The sequence below is a fragment of the Mytilus trossulus genome, chromosome 2 (assembly GCF_036588685.1).
Source record: "Mytilus trossulus isolate FHL-02 chromosome 2, PNRI_Mtr1.1.1.hap1, whole genome shotgun sequence".
Taxonomy (NCBI): domain Eukaryota; kingdom Metazoa; phylum Mollusca; class Bivalvia; order Mytilida; family Mytilidae; genus Mytilus; species Mytilus trossulus.
In genome coordinates this window covers 102,028,459-102,048,763 of record NC_086374.1, presented here as the reverse complement: position 1 = coordinate 102,048,763, position 20,305 = coordinate 102,028,459, and the positions used below count along the sequence as shown (strand labels likewise).

At 32.3% G+C, this 20,305-nt stretch overlaps 1 protein-coding gene across 1 annotated transcript; it reads right to left on the bottom strand.

Annotated features, from left to right (window-relative positions):
- Nucleotides 1–971: 971 nt before the first annotated feature.
- On the bottom strand, nucleotides 972–19,282 carry LOC134705593 (uncharacterized). The gene is made up of 4 exons (XM_063564314.1): nucleotides 19,151–19,282; nucleotides 8,288–8,406; nucleotides 2,954–3,051; nucleotides 972–1,189 (listed from the first exon to the last, which is right to left on the bottom strand). Exons 1-4 carry the CDS (start codon nucleotides 19,169–19,171, stop codon nucleotides 1,113–1,115), a joined length of 315 nt encoding a protein of 104 aa, XP_063420384.1. The 5' UTR covers nucleotides 19,172–19,282; the 3' UTR covers nucleotides 972–1,112.
- Between the last annotated feature and the right edge of the window lie 1,023 nt (nucleotides 19,283–20,305).

Sequence of the window (20,305 nt, the reverse complement as noted above, 5' to 3'; positions counted from 1 at the left end):
ACAATGATGACATATTGATACCAAAATACGACAGCAAAATTTTGCGGTCATATAAAAATGGAAAATCAAATTTGCTTCCATAAATCAAACCATTCAAAGATATTGCTGATGACAAACTTTGACATTAGATGAATTGATTAAAATACGTAAGTTAACATATGTCAAGTGATAAGAAAAGCTTATATGGTCTTTTAGAATGATTGAAAGATGGATCATGGCTGTGTAATGTCCAATGGCAAATTAAATGCATATTCAGGACCAGAAACATGATAATGTGATAATACTATAAACTGATGCTTTGAAATAGACAGACATGCTGAGCCTTGTTTGAACATACTAGTTCACAATATAAGAGTCATCCTCAATAAACATGCCATTCTACCTGGACAAGTTGTTCTCGCTCTAAGCCATCAAGGTATTGATCCAACTCATTGCCCGCTCATAATATCAATGTGAAAGTAATGACATTGACCATGCCATTGATTGAACCTATGACCTTTAGCACTCAAGCCAAGCAACCAACCACAGATGATTTGAACAGCTCTATGATGAAATAGATTTCAAAAAGTTTGACAGTCAAATTTAAAGTTACCATGCAGGAGTGAAATTGGTTGTAAGAATGAATCTGAATGATGTGTGTGTGCAAGTTGCAATGAGACGAAAAAAATGCTATATTTAGAATACAATGAATTGTCAAATTCTAAAAGGGAGTCGGACAATTCCCCATGTTAAAAATTAATTCAGAAGTTATGCACGCTTATTCAACTTTTGATTCATTTTTTTTGTGGTATACAATTTTTGTGGGTTTCATACAGAATAACAGTATAATTAAATTTTCTATATTTTGAATGGTATTCTGGTATATTTCTTTATTATTCTTGCTTACTAGTACAGATAGTGACTTTGAAGTGTGTCCCAGATTTGGATAAAAAAAAAACTTTCCATCTTAATTAAGGAAACCTATACATCTGTTGCAGATTATAGAAAATATTTTTTATTGTGATAATTTTTTATTATTTCTTTAAGAAATACAGGTACACTATCCACTTTCGTCCATATATCACATTGACAATCCTTGTTCCCATGGTTACTGTCTGTTTGTCTATCAAACATCAAGAATCTGTTTCCATTTTGTTGTTTGACTGGTCCTTTTTTGAAGTTTGCTTCTTTTGAGGGATGTCTGTTTCAACTGTAATAACAATAAAATCATTCTTTTAATTCAAAGATTCTGAAAATGTTTTTGTTTTGCACTTTTGTGACCTAAAGTTGTGACCTAAAGACATACAATATACATACAGTATATAGTGTTTTTAGATTCTAGCAAGCAAGTTATATAAAAGATCTATAAACCAAAATGCTTTTGATATATTGTTTATAAGTCAATCAATGCAGCTGTTTAAAGCTCACCTCCAAGTGTCTTATTTTCTTGCTGTAGTGAAGACTTCTTCTGTTTTCTGCTCTTTGGTTTGGTTGTCGTCTCTTTGACACATGCCTAGAGTATTTTGCTTTTTAGTCCAATATCAAGAAAATATCAAACATCTAATATGTAAACTCCTTACTTGAAGTTCCCTTTCATATCATGTTAGTAATTCTTTATCAATGTACTTCATTTTTTCTTTACAATCAGAAGAAGTAGTCAATCTGATTGATATTTTATAGTGTGTCTTTCCATGTTGTGATGTACATGTTACACTATTGTTTCAGGTAAGGGAGAAGGTTTGGTACCATTAAAACATTTGATCCCACTGCAATTGTTTGCACCTGTCCTAAGTCAGGAATCTGATGTTCAGTAGCTGTTATTTGTTTATGTGGTTCACATTTCTACTTTTTTGTTAAACCATTAGTTTGAATGGTTTTACACCAGTAATTTTCAACATAACAATGTGTGACCCTTTTACTCAGAATAATTATTTTCTGTTGAAATATTCATGGACTTTCCTGGTTTAATTCCTCAAAATGGTATACTATGTTATGATGTACAATAAGGTTTCTGAATTTTAAAAAGGTAGGAGCAATTTCCTACAAATTTATTTCAAACCAGTCCTTCAATCAGTACTAAAGCTAACTTTATCAGGTTTTGCATAACAAGTTTTAAAATTTTGGGGTAATTCCAAACATATGACTAAATTGTAAATGACAAAAGTTGTACTACAGAACTACAACTTGAATAAATTTTGTAAATAGCTAGTTTATAATTTCATCATTGGAAATGACAAATGACTGAGAAAAATTCTTAACAACACTAATCTATCTAAAGTAAACATGGTAAAGCTATAAACTCTCTTATCTGTTAACTTAATTTCAGATGAATGTCTAAGACTTTAAATTTGCAATCTTAATAAAATAAATGGAGTGAGATGATGCCCCGGTTTGCATACAATATTATACACGAACATAAATAAAGATTGATTAAAAGCACTACCCAAATTTGTACAAGATCTGAGTTTTGAGGTAACTTAAGTTATAGAACAAAAACTATTTTTTTTTCAATTTTTCAAATTATAAAGTAAAAAATGTAGCATAACACGATAATGGTTAAAGTGACCCCACCAAAATTCAACTTGATCTTTTTTTGTGGAAATAAGCAAGCATTGTGTATAAAATTCATAACATTTGGTTGAGGCAAACCTAAGTTAGAGAACAGAAACTAATAAGTTTTTAGTTTTTCCATTTATGATGGGGCATAACTCTAAAACGGTTAGAGTAACGCTACCAAAATTCACTGGAAATGTTTATGCATTGGATGTTTAGAATGTTATTATGATTAATGCCTCATATTCTGCATATCTCAAAAGTAGTGATAAATCTTGGAAGATTTATATATATCAGTACTATAGGGTTTTGATTGCATTTCATGCAATCTTTACCTAAAAGTGAGGTTATGTATTTTTGTGTTTGCCTACAAAATAACCACCTTCCCTTTTCCAGCTTTTAAATTAAATTCTTTACTTACTGTCCATTCTGATCTTTTCTTTCTGTTGGTGTCTGATTCTCTTCAGCAATTTATGCTTTCGTTTACCTGATACTCTTGTGGCGCATGTTCTGTTTTGCCTGAAATATAAAACAGTCTCAAATGTAAAAATTATTTTCGTATATATATTAGGCCTCTAGTTTTTTCTTTTATTTGACTCACATTTTTCATGTCAGGCCTTTTCTAGCCAACATTAAGGGCATACGATACAGTTTTGACCCTGTATTTACAAGTTCGTGAAAATTTGCATATAAGCTATTTTTTACCGGATTAAATCAAATATGCAATAAAAAATATACCTTCATGAATTACTTTTTGAGGAAAATGAGGTCGAAATTTTGTATATTTGCTCAAAATTCAGATTTGTGGCAGTAATTTCTTTTTCGAAAGGATGACATAACTTTTTTGTTATACAAGATAAACACAAATTGTTTTTTGTAAAATAATCGGTAATTTCTGTATTTTATAGGTATCCTAAAATATTATGCATTTTTTTGTTCAGAAATAACTCATATTTAACAAATGTTCATGAGTTTGGGAAAATACGTAATTTTTTGCTGCATGTTTATCAAATTAACCCTTTCCTCCATAATGACGCCTTTTGACGCCACCCCCTTTACTCCATAATGACGCCTTTTGACGCCTGTGTAGTACCTCAGTTGAAACACTTCGACTACAAAGTGTCTGCAGTTGACTTAATAAAGTTTGTATCCAATATGAAAAGGAATATCATAGGAATATCTGACTTAAATTTGTTTGATGAAATAGTTGTTTTTCACAATGCTTTAATACTTCAAATCATAAGTTCAGCATTTTATCAAAAAAATCCTATGCGAATCAAGTATGCAAAAAAAAAATTTCAATGGAGGAAAAATCCTCTATTTACAGTTTTATAAAATTTGGGTCACAAAATCTCCCTGCAAAATGAAACAAATTGCTGTTTTGAAAAATAGGGGTCCATGAACTCATTTTCAAAATAAATCAGTTTGAATGACAAAAATCAGTCGAAAAATGCACCTTTTCCCGATATGTCACAGTTTGACGTCGCGAATATAACAAATTACGTTAGCAACGTCATTACCTCATCCGTAACTGTATCGTATGCCCTTAAGATATGTTTTTTTTTTCATTGTTAAAGGCTGTATGATTGCCTATTATTGATTACATTCACTATATTTGTTTAGGGGCCAGCTGAAGGACGCCTCCGGGTGCGGGAATTTCTCGCTACATTGAAGACCTGTTGGTGACCTTCTGCTGTTGTGTTTTTTTATTTTGGTCGGGTTGTTGTCTCTTTGACACATTCCCCATTTCCATTCTCAATTTTACTTCATTTCAAATCTGGTGGAAAGTTGATTCATTTGCAATCATACCATGCACATCTTCTTATTTCCATTTTGTCTGAGATTTCTTAAATTGATGTCATTTTAATTGGAAAAAAACATTATTTTGTTTCAAAGCAATAAGTTCCAAAAAAACTCATCATAGAAACCAGGACTAAATTATGTATTGACGCCAGACGCGCGTTTCATCTTCAAAAGACACATCAGTGACGCTTGAACCCAAAAAGTTTAAAAAGGCCAAATAAAGTACGAAGTTGAAGAGCATTGAGGACCAAAATTCCTAAAAGTTTTGCCAAATACAGCTAAGGTTATCTATGCCTTGAGTAGAAAAACCTTAGTTTTCCAATAATTCAAAATTTTCTAAACAGTTTTAAATTAATAAATATGAACCATATCAATGATGATTAATGTCAACACAAAAGTGCTGATTACTGGGCTGGTGATTCCCTCAGGGAAATAAATCTCCACCAGCAGTGGCATCGACCCAGTGGTGGAAAAAACTCAAAATAGAATGTACACAAAAAAAGTGTTGCATAAATTATTGCTCTATATTTATACCATTACAATAATATGTTGCATGTTAGATTTTTTTTTGTATACATTCTATGTTGAGTTTTTTCCACCACTGGGTCGATGCCACTGCTGGTGGAGATTTAAGTGATTTTTATTATCTTGAAGAAGTAAAAAAAAATATATACACATATAAGTAAATTTGTAGGATACTTATACAAGTGAATTTTTTTTACTTGTATAGGTAAAAAAAAATATTGGCTGAGTTATGTCCCTTACACATTCAGATTTTTTTATTTGTAGAAGTAAAAAAGTCATCCTATCTTCTTTTATTGAATTCTAAGGATTTCTTTGCTCTTATAGAATTTTGAATTATCTGCTCTTTGCAGATGTCTTTACTAATCATTTCAGTGCAATTTCATGGACAATGGAAATCCCATTTGTCTGTTATCTTCAGAACACTGCTCATTTACAAGCCCCCAAGGAGCAATTTTTGAAGGCCTTGCACAAATACTTATGATCTTGGCACAATCAGTTTCTTTGTTGAATTAATGATTTTTCTACACTTCAAGAGGATATTCCGACTGAAGTGGTTCATCTGATAAAGGTGGAATGTACAGAATAGGTAACAGGTAACAGGTTAATGAGATGAAACATTGAACTTAAATAAAAAAAATTGAGCAAACCTGGGAAAAATCATTAAAGGCATGATTTTACCTCTCAAAACTTGAGGGATTGTAAGAAAAATTTACTTATACAAGTAATTTTTTGAGAAAATTAAGGGGAGCTTATTCAAACACTATTTATTTACTTAATATAATATATATATGTATATTTTTTTTTACTTCTTCAAGTAAATAAAATAAACTTGTACAAGTAGTACCCCTGACTGACATTAAAAATATTACTAAGGCTAGACTCTTGGATGAGATATTATCTTTTATAACAATGAAAACCAGATGCTCCGCAGGGCGTAGCTTTATACGACCGCAGAGGTTGAACCCTGAACGGTTGGGGCAAGTATGGACACAACATTCAAGCTGGATTCCGCTCTAAATTTGGATTGTGATTAAATAGTTGACACAGCATAGGTTTCTGACACAGAATAAATGTATTCAAATGAACTTAAAATTTTTGTTTTCTCTTAGAGCAATTCACTGCTGTTGAATATTAATCCTCTCAAAAAAATGTTTGAAGAAATTTTCTTTTTATTTATGAAATTTCAAATGAGAAAAATTGAACCCAATTTTTTATTCACATCCCCTTATCCCTTATTCCAAAACTAATTTCAATTAGAATATTCTAATGAAGTTTGCAACAATTACTACTCATTTGAATACATCATAAAATATTAAGATGTAAAAAAACTGCTTGTTATCACTGAATGGTAAAGATTATTTAAATTTATCAGTTGGTAGAAAAAGTGAATATACATTGTATATTGTATAAAACAAAGATTTAAGTTGATTCTGGACAAGGAAAGATAACTCCAATTAAAAAAAATTCTTGCAGATATTTCTTGCTTACTATACTGGACAAAGAAAGATAACTCTTAATTAAAAAAAAATTTGCTATTTCACAATATTGTGAAATTAGATATTTCTTGCCATTGCACAATACTGTGCAATTGAAAAGACTTGCTATTGCACAATACTTAATATAATACTTTTAGATCCTGATTTGGACCAACTTGAAAACTGGGCCCATAATCAAAAATCTAAGTACATGTTTAGATTCAGCATATCAAAGAGGCCCAAGAATTTAATTTTTGTTAAAATCAAACTTAATTTAATTTTGGACCCTTTGCACTTTAATTTAGACCAATTTTAAAACTGGACCAAAAATTAAAAATCTATATACACAATTAGATTTGGCATATCAAAGAACCCCAATTATTAAATTTTTGATGAAATCAAACAATGTTTAATTTTGGACCTCGATTTGGGCCAACTTGAAAACTGGGCCAATAATCAAAAATCTAAGTACATTTTTAGATTCAGCATATCAAAGAACCCCAAGGTTTCAATTTTTGTTAAAATCAAACTAAGTTTAATTTTGGACCCTTTGGACCTTAATGTAGACCAATTTGAAAACGGGACCAAAAATTAAGAATCTACATACACAGTTAGATTCGGCATATTAAAGAACCCCAATTATTCAATTTTGATGAAAAAACAAAGTTTAATTTTGGACCCTTTGGGCCCCTTTTTCCTTAATTGTTGGGACCAAAACTCCCAAAATCAATACCAACCTTCCTTTTATAGTCATAAACCTTGTGTTTAAATTTCATAGATTTCTATTTACTTATACTAAAGCTATGGTGCGAAAACCAAGAAAAATGCTTATTTGGGTCCCTTTTTGGCCCCTAATTCCTAAACTGTTGGGACTGAAACTCCCAAAATCAATACCAACCTTCCTTTTGTGGTTAAAACATTGTGTTTAAATTTCATTGATTTCTATTTACTTTAACTAAAGTTATTTTGCGAAAACCAAGAATAATGCTTATTTGGGCCCTTTTTTGGCCCCTAATTCCTAAACTGTTGAAACCAAAACTCCCAAAATCAATCCCAACCTTTCTTTTGTGGTCATAAACCTTGTGTCAAAATTTCATAGATTTCTATTAACTTAAACTAAAGTTATAGTGCGAAAACCAAGAAAATGCTTATTTGGGCCCTTTTTGGCCCCTAATTCCTAAAATGTTGGGACCAAAACTCCCAAAATCAATACCAGCCTTTATTTTATGGTCATAGACCTTGTGTTAAAATTTCATAGATTTCTATTCACTTTTACTAAAGTTAGAGTGCGAAAACTAAAAGTATTCGGACGACGACGACGACGACGCCAAAGTGATAGCAATATACGACGAAAAAATTTTCAAAATTTGCGGTCGTATAAAAATATATATTCAACAAAAGGGGAATAACTCAATCTGTTACTGGTGTTATCAAACTTATCAGTACAGGGTTGTAAACATATATCTTTTCCAATTGACATTCACAATGAGCTGGCTTATATAAATATAACTAATATAATCTGAATCATTTAACCAAAACCAAAATGGCCATTCCCTGGCTACACTTTTTTTTTTATGGCAAACAAAATCATAAACTGCAAAATGGAACAAGGCCATTGAAATAGATACCTAAATTGATACAAAAATTTAATAACAGTTGTAGATATTTAGATGATACTGGCTCTCATTAATGACAACTTCAGTATGTAGTTGAAGACCCAATAGGTTGCCTTCTCTGCTCTTTGGTTGGGTTGTTGTCTGTTTGACATACATGTATTCCCAATTTCCATTCTCATTTTACTGTATATCTATGCTATCTTATGATTCACATAAAATTGAAAGATACTATTCATCTGCACAATTAACATGATTTACAGTTATTTTTAAAAGCAAGAATTTTACTAACATGTTAAAATACATAAAATAACAATATAAGAATGAAAAATAACTTACTTTATTTTTTTAAGTTGGTCTTTAGAAAGTAGTTCAGCATCTTGTACGTCCACAAATCTTGCCTGTTTGGCTTTTGTTTTAGGCTTTTGCTTCTTATTCTTTATTCTATTCTTCTTATCCTGCCATACAAACATGACGATGATGATTAGAGAGAGAAAGAATCAATGAAGACATGAATCATATAGATAATTCTTAACAAGCCTGAAAATTATAGGCCAAACCAAATAAACAATGTTTTTCTTTGAATCCTACATTAATTATGCCAGATAATATATATTGCCCCACTATTTGCATAAACAGCACTGGCCGGTGGTGGATCCAGAAATTTTCACAAGTGGGGGCCTACTGACTTCCATCATGCTTTTACAGTGATTCCCTATATAATCTACCATATTTTCCCACTAAAGGGTGGGGGCAAGCCCATAGGACCCCCTCTAAATCTGCCTCTGCTGGCATAGGAGCAACTAGATATCATTGTCAATTTGAGATGGAAGCCATCTCTGTGGGCCCCGCTGTCAATAACGTGGGGCAAAATAAGTTGTATGGATAATCTGATATGAAGCATTATTTGAAGTTATTACATAGTGTCATGTGTGATTTCAATCTAAGATTTTAAGTTAAAACTGATAAATATTCTCAACTTACTTTCATAGTATAATAGTGATATGACTGCACGATGTGAACTAATTGTTGGCTACTCTAAGGTGACTTCTGGATATATGGATTGATGTTTGAACAATATGTTTAAAGGTGCTGCCTAATTGATATTTGTCACATATTTTTTGAATTATGCCTTCAATATATTATGACCCACCAAGTATAAAGTATGAAATATTAACGGTTCTCGAGAGGTAGAGCGGACACAATTTGTTAAGAACAACGAACGGATGGACAGACCGACAGACTGACCTTAGACCTAGGATGCATACATTATGACACATTCTCTGGTGTTGGTTTATATATATGTTAAGTTGAAAATGTTTGTCAGGTATAAAGTATGAAATAATAACAGCTGTCCTCTCAAAATATAGTGTGGATCAAATTTGTTAGCGATGGACAGACCAACAGACAGACAGACCTTTGACCTAGGAAGTGGAACATACATCATGACACACCCTCTGGTGTTGGTTAAAATGGATGTCAAGTATAATATTTGAAATCATAATGGTTCTCAAGATATACATGTAGAGCGGACACAATCTTCACCACAGGACACAGGATTGTCAACTGAAACCAAATTTTTTTGACGTTGACCTTTGACCTAAGAAGTTGTACATACATCATGACACGCCCTCTGGTGGTGGTTAAAATGGATGTCAAGTATAAACTTTGAAATCATAACGGTTATCTAGATATGGAGCGGACACGATCTTCACCACAGGACACAGGGTTGTCAACTCTAAACCAAAGTTTTTGACCTTGACCTTTGACCTAGGAAGTTGAACATACATCATGACACACCCTCTGGTGTTGGTTAAAATGGATGTCAAGTATATTATTTGAAATCATAATGGTTCTCAAGATATAGAGCGGACACAATCTTCACCACAGGACACAGGATTGTCAACTGAAACCAAAGTTTTTTTGACGTTGACCTTTGACCTAGGAAGTTGTACATACATCATGACACGCCCTCTGGTGGTGGTTAAAATGGATGTCAAGTATAAACTTTGAAATCATAATGGTTATCAAGATATGGAGCGGACACGATCTTCACCACAGGACACGGGGTTGTCAACTAAAACCAAAGTTTTTGACCTTGACCTTTGACCTAGAAAGTTGTACATACAACATGACACACCCTCTGGTGTTGGTTTATAATCATGTTAAGTATTAAGTATGAAATCATAATGGTTCTCTTGATATGGAGCGGACATGAAAGTGTTACGGACGGACGGACGGACAGACTGATCACTATAGGGCGACCCGACTTTTAGTCGGGACCCTAATTAGTTATAGTGGAGGGGCTGTAAAAAATAAGACATCTTGTGTGGCATACTTTGTCAGAGGTTTGCTCCTGACTATTGTACATGTGTATTCTGTCAACTCCTATCTTAATAATACAGTTGAATTTTAGCAATTTGAAAGGCTTTCTCATTTCTATAACCAAAAAAAAGGTGAGTTATCATAGTTACAAGATAAACAAAATATATTTTCTGCTTGTACCTTGAACCAATAAGTGAGATTATTGATTAAACCATTTCAAGAAAACTAACTGATATTTATCTTAAAATGAGTAAATTTAAAGTGATAATCGAAGAATATTTATATATGTTTTAAGTCTATGTATTGATAACAGAGATCTCTGGGAGCATTGTTTTTCTATGTCTGGCCTAACTGATTATAAAGATGACACACTTATATCACACATGTATCTGATGAAAAGGAATGAAATATATGTGTTATTGTTATTAGTCATGACTGATTCTCTTTATAGCTATCATAGTGTGGTACATAGTTAGGCCAGACTAATAATAACATTGTGTAACTTAGATTATCTCATTTTATCAAAATAGCACATGGCATAAACACATATTCTTATTTTTTCAATGTTACTATCATGACTTTATCAGACCTGCCAACTTTTAAAAATCTCCATGGGGGATTTAGCGCGCGACAAAATTTTTAAGGGTTACAATTTTAGCGACTTTTCTGTGAGCATTGTTTTTTACTCCTAAAATAGTCTCAAGTTCTCATCTTTTTTCTTTTGGTATACTAATGATGAGCTTGTTGGCCTTGGTTACTTTTATTTGCATGATTCTTGTACTATTAAATTATAAAATTGACAAAATAACTGAGGAATAGAGAAAATGGCATTAAAAATAAAGGATTCAAAGTAGAGACCCCCCCCCCTTTTCCCCCCCTCCAAAGACCTTCTCATCTATGAACCTTGACTCAAAACACCTAAAACTACATGTCCTAAAGTAAGAAGGATGAAGACAGATTTTGATTAAGTCTTACTCATGGTCTTTATATTAGTATCAATGAGAAAATGGATTAAATTTGAGTTATCTTTCTTTGTATTCAGAGGTGCTCTTATCTGCGGAGGCTTATACAGTAACACAGTAGAAGTGTATACAAAATGGCGTCGATTTTAGATCAACAGACATACGATGTCTGGTTTCGAAAATTAAACAAATTTCAAGATGAACGATGTTTTCTTGAGAGTTCTTTACAGTTCTCATCTCTCAATTAATTATGATTTTGCTGGGAACTACGGCAAATGTTGCAAATTGTGCTTGTATGATAAATTGATTAAAATTGAAAGGCTGTTTGACCAAATTTATACAAATTAATTTTGAGGTTTGTTACGACCCATTAGGTAATCTGATTACATACAACCACTAATTAGGACACCTGTTGTGACTGTTGATTAGTGAAGGGTCATTAACTTGTCATAATATGTCCCCAGGTAAAATGATTGATTTTTTAAAATTGATCAGAAAAACTTCAAAATCGGTAAACAATAATTTTTTCGGGTATATTTGTTGAAAATCGGGATTTTAGCTAATTTTACAATCCCGATATCGGGATTCGGGTTGAGGGGTAAAAATCGGGATGATACCGCGAAAATCGGGATAGTTGGCAGGTCTGCTTTATGTTGAAGTATTAAAACTTCTAATATAATTTATATTTTAATTTCACAAGCCACGACCAAAGAAAAATCATAAAATATTGTATATTTTTAAAATATTTTTCAATTTGACAAAACAAAATTAAGCCATCAAATTTTTACTATCCTTTTTGTCTGCTTAAAGAAAAATTCTGAAAGAAGCAAGTAGCTTACATGTATGACATGTAAGATGAAGGTTTTTTTTATTTAAACAAAAAAATGTTAAATTTGATATATATATTACATGTAACATTGTGTAAAAGAGAAAATAATGCATAAATTTTCATTCCTTTTCAAATCATGCAAATGAATTAGTGTGAAAATTGGGTACAGGAGATATTCTTTTTTTTATTATTCTCTTCTTATTCTTTATGTTCTTAAAATTTATAAGCAAACAATTAACCATCATTGGTTTAATGCAAATCAAATGAAATCAAAATTAATCTAAGTGGCCTAGCTATATAAAAAAGTATGATTGGGAAGTTTATTTCTTCAAAAAATATTTCTAGAAACATATGGATGTGTTACCAATCTATGTATTCTAAGTTGCATTGTGTCTTTAATAATAATCAAAGTACACATATATACATAATTCTGTTTATACTATCGAAAACAATACCAGCTTGATAGTACAAATTCTGCACCTGGAGATTATAACTGTTTTATTTTATCTATTATCAGGATTTTAAATCTGTTTTGTTGGTAAAGGTAGTTGAAAAATGAGGTTGTAAATGGCTTGTCAGAGGCGGATTTAGGGGGGCCAGGGGAAAAAATTGGTTGCGTATATTGGGAATCACTGAAACGTGACTGGAGCAGGCCCCCTCTTAGGTCAGTCAGTGTCTGGTCTATAACTCTATATGAGGTTTCCGTATTTATATAATTTCAAACTGGATAAATCAACCTACTAAGTGGGAGCAGTTATGCAATTTTAAAAATAAAAATTAAATTGAAACAAAAAATAGAAAAAAATTAAAGAACATCAAAACAATTTTTTACATTAAGCATTCTACATGTTCTAAGTTACACTTCCATGTTATCTTCAATTCCATCTCTTTTAGCAAAGCATTATTCCTGGGAAAAAAGGGGGTGAACACAAGTTCCTCGTATGTTAATAAATGTTTTAGCAACTGTTTCCAAAATCAATCCGTATTCCTCATTTCACAACACAGGAAAGATATTATATTCAGAACCTGTGACAAGTATAACCAATTTATGGATATCAACCTTTAAATGTAAGATCATATGAAATCTGAAAGGCAAATATAGTTGTTAATAATTTTCTTTCAAATAATTTAGCAACATACAAATAAAATAAAGTTGAACATTATATCTATTGATAAACTGATTAATTTCCAAATCCATTCTGATTAAGGCTTTTGTCCCATATCTATGCACATGTACATGTACATGTAGAGCCTGCATATTATATATCTCCCAATTAATAAGATACTTCAGGGCTTGTATGTCATGTATGTCCTATCATGATTTTTTTTATAGAGGGTTGCTGCTCACCATGACAAAATTTAACCAAGAGTTACAATACATGTACGTAATGAAGTTGAAATCATCCCTTTATAAGCTTTAAGGAAGCCATCAGGACCTTTGTCATTTTTGTAGAATATCCGTTTCATAGATGATGCAGATAGCAGATATATATGTCCTAAATTTTACATGTCGTTACTAAAATCCTGTCCCCTTTCCCCTTATTTGCTCTAGATCAAATTAGACGTTTTACCAGGTTTGTCCTAACATTAGCAACGCCAACAGGACAGGTGCAAATGTCATGTATGTGGAGCAGGACAAGATATGCCAACCCTTCCACCTACGATCACACCAAGTTTTAGTTAGAGATTACTCTGACTTCCAACAGCTGTTCAGTGGCGGATCCAGAAATTTTCATAAGAGGGGGCCCAGTTACTGCAGCATTAGATTCAGTGATTTTCTATATGAATCAACCAATTTTTTCCCCTGAATCCAACTATGCTGTTTTGCCAGAAAAGCTGGGGCCATGTACATGTATTCTGAGATTAATTTGATGCCAAGCCGTGTTTTGCCAGACAAGCTGGGCGTCAGAGTAATCTCTTACTAGTACAATTGTTAATCTGTTGTCCATTTTTCTTTTTCTAGCCATGGCCATATGGCATGGGCATGACTAGTTGGTCTCATTGGGTCTAATGGTGACGTGGGATTGCTGATCATTTTGTATTAAATTGGACTAGTGAAAGTCAAATATTGTGCCGTGAAAACGGAATATGAAGTCTAGGGGGACACGAGAAATTACAAAAAAACTGAGAATTGCTTAAGTACATAGTTTAAGCGGGATCTGATCAGAACCCCTGCTAGTCCAAATAATTATGTGGTCTTGGAAGGCTATTTTTTTTTATACACCTTTCTGAGATGTAAGGCGTCAAAGAAAAAAAATATATCATAGCCTTTCAAGACGTCATTTGGACTAGGCAGTCTAGGGCATGATGGCGTTGGCATTTATTTTGATCTTATGACAAAAATGTACGAGTTTGAATGTTCCTTTGGAGTTTTTTAAACATTGTTAAAAGCCTGTCTCCTCCTTATAAAGTATGGATTTTCACGAGTGATGAATAGATATACAAACCATGCAAACTAGAGGCTTTAAAGAGCCTGTGTTGCTCACCTTGGTTTTTGTGAATATTAAACAAAGGACCCAGATGGATTCATGACAAAATTGTGTTTTGGTGATGGTGATGTGTTTGTTCATCTTACTTTACTGAACATTCTAGCTGCTTACAATTATCTCTATCTATAATTAACTTGGCCCAGTAGTTTCAGAAAAGATTTTTGTAAAAGATAACTAAGATTTACAAAAAAATGGTTAAAACTTGACTATAAAGGGCAATAACTCTTAAAGGGGTCAACTAACAATTTCGGTCATGTTGACTTATTTATAGATCTTACTTTGCCAACATTTGTTGTATTTTATAGTTTATCTCTATCTACAAAATGTATAATAATATTCAAGATTATGAATAACCGAAAACAGCAAAATTTCCTTAAAATTACCAGTTCAGGGGCAGCAACCCAACAACAGGTTGTCCGATTCATCTGAAAATTTCAGGGCAGATATATTTTTTCTTGATAAACAATTTTACTTCATGTCAGATTTGCTTTAAATGCTTTGGTTTTTAAGTTATAAGCCAAAAACTGAATTTTACCCCTATGTTCTATTTTTAACCGTGGCGGACATGATTTAGTTTAATTTGGCCCAGTTGTTTCAGAGGAGAAGATTTTTGTAAAAGATTACTAAAGATTTACGAAAAATGGTTAAAAATTGACTATAAAGAGCAATAACTCCTAAAGGGGTATTTTGACCATTTCGGTCATGTTGACTTATTTGTAAATCTTTCTTTCCTGAACATTATTGCTGTTCACAGTTTATCTCTATCTATAATAATATTCACGATAATAACCAACAAGAGGCTGTCACAACGACAGCAAACCGGATTTATTAGCATTTATTTGTGTCCTGGCAATTTCACAAGAACCATTACTGATGATTGGTGAAAGTTAAAATTGTCAATATCAAATTTGACCTCTATTTTGTCATCAGTACTATCAACATATTAAAATTTGAAAAGCATAGATTGAATGGTTTGTGAGTAAATGCAACAACGTGAATGGAAACACCATTTTACGATCTTTCAAGAACCATAACTCCTGAACGGTAAAAGTCAAAATCGTCATTATTGAACTTTACCTCCATTTTAGTCACCAGTAACAACATATTGAAATTTGGGAAGCTTTGGTAGAACAGTTCATGCGTAAATGCACGGACACGACTGGAAACACCATTTTTCAATCTTTCAAGAACCATAACTCCTGAACGGTAAAAGTCAAAATCGTCATTATTGAACTTGACCTCCATTTTGTCACCAGTAACAAGATATTAAAATTTGGGAAGCTTTGGTAGAACTGTTCATGCGTAAATGCAAGCACATGACTGGAAACACCATTTTTCAATCTTACAAGAACCATAACTCCTGAACGGTAAAAGTCAAAATGGCCATTATTGAACTTGACCTTTATTTAGTTGTCAGTAACAACATATTAAAATTTTAAAAGCTTTGGTTGAACGGTTCTTGAGTTAATGCACGGACAACATTTGATTGCCGCCCGCCCGACCGACTGCCCGCCTGCCCTGCCGCCCGCAGGGCATCCCCAATTTAATAACCGACATTTTTGTCACAAAAAATCCGGTTAAAAAAAGCAAAATTTCCTTAAAATTTCCAATTTAGGGGCAGCAACCCAACAATGGGTTGTCTGATTCATCTGAAAATTTCAGGGCAGATAGATCTTGACCTGATAAACAACTTACCCCATGTCAGATTTGCTCTAAATGCTTTTGTTTTTGAGTTATAAGCCAAAAACTGCATTTTACCCCTATGTTCTATTTTTAGCTGTGGCGGCCATCTTGGTTGGTTGGTGGGGTCACGCCACACAATTTTTAAACTAGATACCCCAATGATGATTATGGCCAAGTTTGGTTCGATTTGGCCCAGCAGTTTCAGAGGAGAAGATTTTTGTAAAAGTTATTGACGCCGGATGCCAAGTGATGAGAAAAGCTCACTTGGCCCTTTGGGCCAGGTAAGCTAAAAATGTTGTTGAAGTTGGAAGTTGATGTAGCAAGGATTTGTATACAAACAGTGATTTTGTTTGCCTTAAATTAGTGGAGAATAAAGTCTTTTTCCCCTGGAAAAGAATCCCAATTTGAAAAAAAATGGCTTAAAATTATGGAAATATTACTAGACAAGGAAAAAATTCTATTGAATGGCAACTAGCGGAAAGGCAATTAAATGTTAAATCTATTAATAGTAATAGTTGGTTTAGTTTACTGAGGAAAATATTTTTGAAATATGAACTTAATGATCCTGCACAATACTTAATCCAATTAGTAAATACCAATGGAAAAGGGAAATAACTTCCAAAGTTCAAAAATTCTGGATTGAGAAGATACTGAATCAAGTAAAACTTTATACCAGTTTAAGATACTTATCGTTGATATATAAACCAGGACAATGTCATCCTATTGCAAATACAAATACTATGAATTCAAGGGAAATTATTAGAATTCCTACAAAATTGAAAATAGCTACTGGGAGTTACATTCTGCAAACAGTTAGAGCCAAGTTTAAAAGTAATACAGAACTGTCTATATGCAAACTGTGTAATGAAACAGAAGAAACTTTACCACATTTCTTATTAATGTGTAAAAGTTTAGAAGATATCAGAAAACCAATTTTGGAAGATTTAATTAATTCCTGTAGTGAAGAACTAGCTGCTTTTAATATGAAAGGTGAACATTTTGACATTTTACAACTGATCATAGATCCCTTTAATTACATGACAATGTTAAGAAATGAAAAAGTTTTTAAGGATGTACACCTCTGAGGAGCCAAAAATTTCTAGAATTAAACTTTTTTTCTAACCCTGTTTTTTGGGTTCATATGACTGTAAAAAAATAATTGGTGAAGAAAAAATCATATGGTGGTGCACTTCTTTCTTTGCTACGGCCCTTTGAAAGTACCCAATTTTGATGATTTTCTCATTTTTCATTAGTTTTTACCTATTTTTGGGCTATAATCATGAAAAAAATCACATTTCCACAATTAAACTTTTTGTCATACTTTCAATAAAGATAAGGGGGACCAATCTGAATAAATTTGAATTACAAACACTATAGGTAGGTGTTAATATAAGAAAGTTTTATCATATTTTGATGCTTTTTTGTGCCAAATTTACCATGTTGTCAATTTTGTAAATTTGAGATTTTTCTCCGTTTTAAGTACAAATTGCATATTTTTTCAACTTCTTTGTTATAAATGTTTGAAAACATACATATCTAAGAAATTTGAAAAGAAAAAAGGGATGTGGGATGTACATGTTTCTGGTAAAATAATTTTTTGTATCCCTCACCCATTTTCTCAAAATTTTGGCTAAAAATACTGACTTGATTGGTAATAAAATTTGAAAAATTTATTACTCAAAAACTACTCGTTGGAAATACCCAATTTTTTCACATAGTTTAGTTTGATTATAACATATTTTAAATTCATTCATATTTTCCACTTGTCCCACATGTTTTAGACATAATTCCAGAACGAGATTTCAACGAGACTGAAAGAGACTGAAATATCAGAAGAATACATCCTTAAAGTGATACAGAACATTATAGATCCAAAATGTAGGCGATTATGTTACAATCTCCATTGTGAAAGATATAGACTGTTGCAATTAGATGATATAAAGAAAAAGAAAAGAAAGTAACATTTTATGAATCCTAAGTGTCAATTGGTTGTCTACTCTTAAACAGTGATATCTTTAGATAAATATTTTTAGATTTTAAAATATTTAATGATTTGATGATATTGACATTAAGTCCAATTTTATCGTCAAGAATATGATGAACAATGTAAATAGTGTATAGTGATATTGGTGGAAGATATTTTTATTCATGATGTGATAAACCAATACTCGGAAGAGGTGTGCCTACATTGGCAGAATATATATTACAGATTACAGATTACTAAAATAAAATTTTGGCGTTTTTTTTATTCATTTACAATTTTCTACAATGTATAAACATCTATCAAGTCTCAACAATCCATTGATAGTCGATTACAATATTTTTTTAACTATCCATACGAGCCCCAAGTGAAAAAAGAAGCTTCTTTTTTCACTTGGGGCTCGTATGGATAGTAAAAAAATTATTGTAATCGACTAGCAATGGATTGTTGAGAGCTTCTTTTTTCACTTGGGGCTCGTATGGATAGTAAAAAAAATATTGTAATCGACTAGCAATGGATTGTTGAGACTTGATATATGTTTATACATTGTAGAAAATTGTAAATGAATAAAAAAAAACGCCAAAATTTTATTTTAGTGAGGTCAAAAAAAAGGGGGGGGGGGGTCCATTCCCCAAATACCTGTGAACAATATCACTGACAAATTAGTACATGTATACACAAATTTATCCTTGGAAGTATCCTAGCACAGGAATCGGAAGTTCTATCAATAAAATTAAGCTCTATTGATAGTCGACCTTATTATTTACAGAATTTTATTGATAGAACTTCCGATAATTTTTCCTGTGATCCTAGCTAACCATGCTAACTACCCCTGCAATGTGTCATTTGTATGTTATCAGTTGTGCTTATTGAAATGCATTAAGGTTAAGAAGGAAGATACCTTATCATTTTCAGTAAAAAATACATAGTTACCTTGGCTGAAATCTTTCCCATCTCAAAAAGGATTCAAATTACAAGTTTCAAAACAAATGCACGTGGTCAACACAGGAAGTATAGAATTTATTATAAATATGCACAATGACGGAAGAGCATGGAAAGGATGCGATATCTGTATCTGTGTAAGGAATTCCCTCCTTCAAAGGAGCACTTCGTTTCAGAATTGGTTTTAAAGTTCACAATATATATTTACAGGGGTCTTCGATATACAAAAAATGCAAAAATCGACGCCCGTGGGTTTAATGTCGGCTACATTCAATGAACCTTTCGTTTCCACAGGCACTTGTTTCTATTATTAGTGTACTCTTCTTCTTCTCTTCTTCTTTATATACAGAAAAACATCAACTGGTTGATGATTACTTTCCGGCGCATGCCTGGTTTAACAATATTGTTAATGATTAAAAATATATATTTTTGGTTTCTTAATAATTTTTCAATTTTTATGATACAAATGTGTATGTAAGTAATATTTTTCAATTTTTATTTTTAATTTTTTGGTATAAGATAAAAACAAGATACATATTATACATGTAGGTGTTTGTAAGTGTCAAGGAGCATCTCTCTAGTGAGTTTCTCCTTGAAGCACTCAGTAGTGGTGCTGCAGGCTATTTGTTCTGGTAATTTGTTCCAGTCTTTTATAGTTTGGCAGAAAAATGAAAATTTGTAACTGTCTTTGCTGCATCGAATTTGTCGGTATGTTTGTTCGTGGCTAGACCTGGTGTTTGATTGGCTTTTAATTAATATGTCAGTATGTGGTATGGCAATTTTGTTGTTTGTTATTCTATGGAACATATTTAATCTGCTTTTGAGTCTCCTTTCTTGTAATGTTGGCCAGTGGAGTGTGTTAATCATGTTTGTTACACTTTCAGTATATTTGTAGTTTGAGCATACATATCTCGCTGCACGTCTTTGAACTTTTTCTATGGAGTTAATGTTCTCTGTTGTGTAGGGGTCCCAGACAGTGCAGCAGTATTCAAGTTTTGGTCTAATAAGGGCTTGGTATGCTCGGTCTTTGATGGTTACTGAGTTTATTTTTAAGTTTCTTCTGATGAATCCAAGGGTCTTATTTGCTTTAGATGTCATGTTCTGAATGTGTTTGTTCCATTTTAAATTTGATGAAATAGTTATACC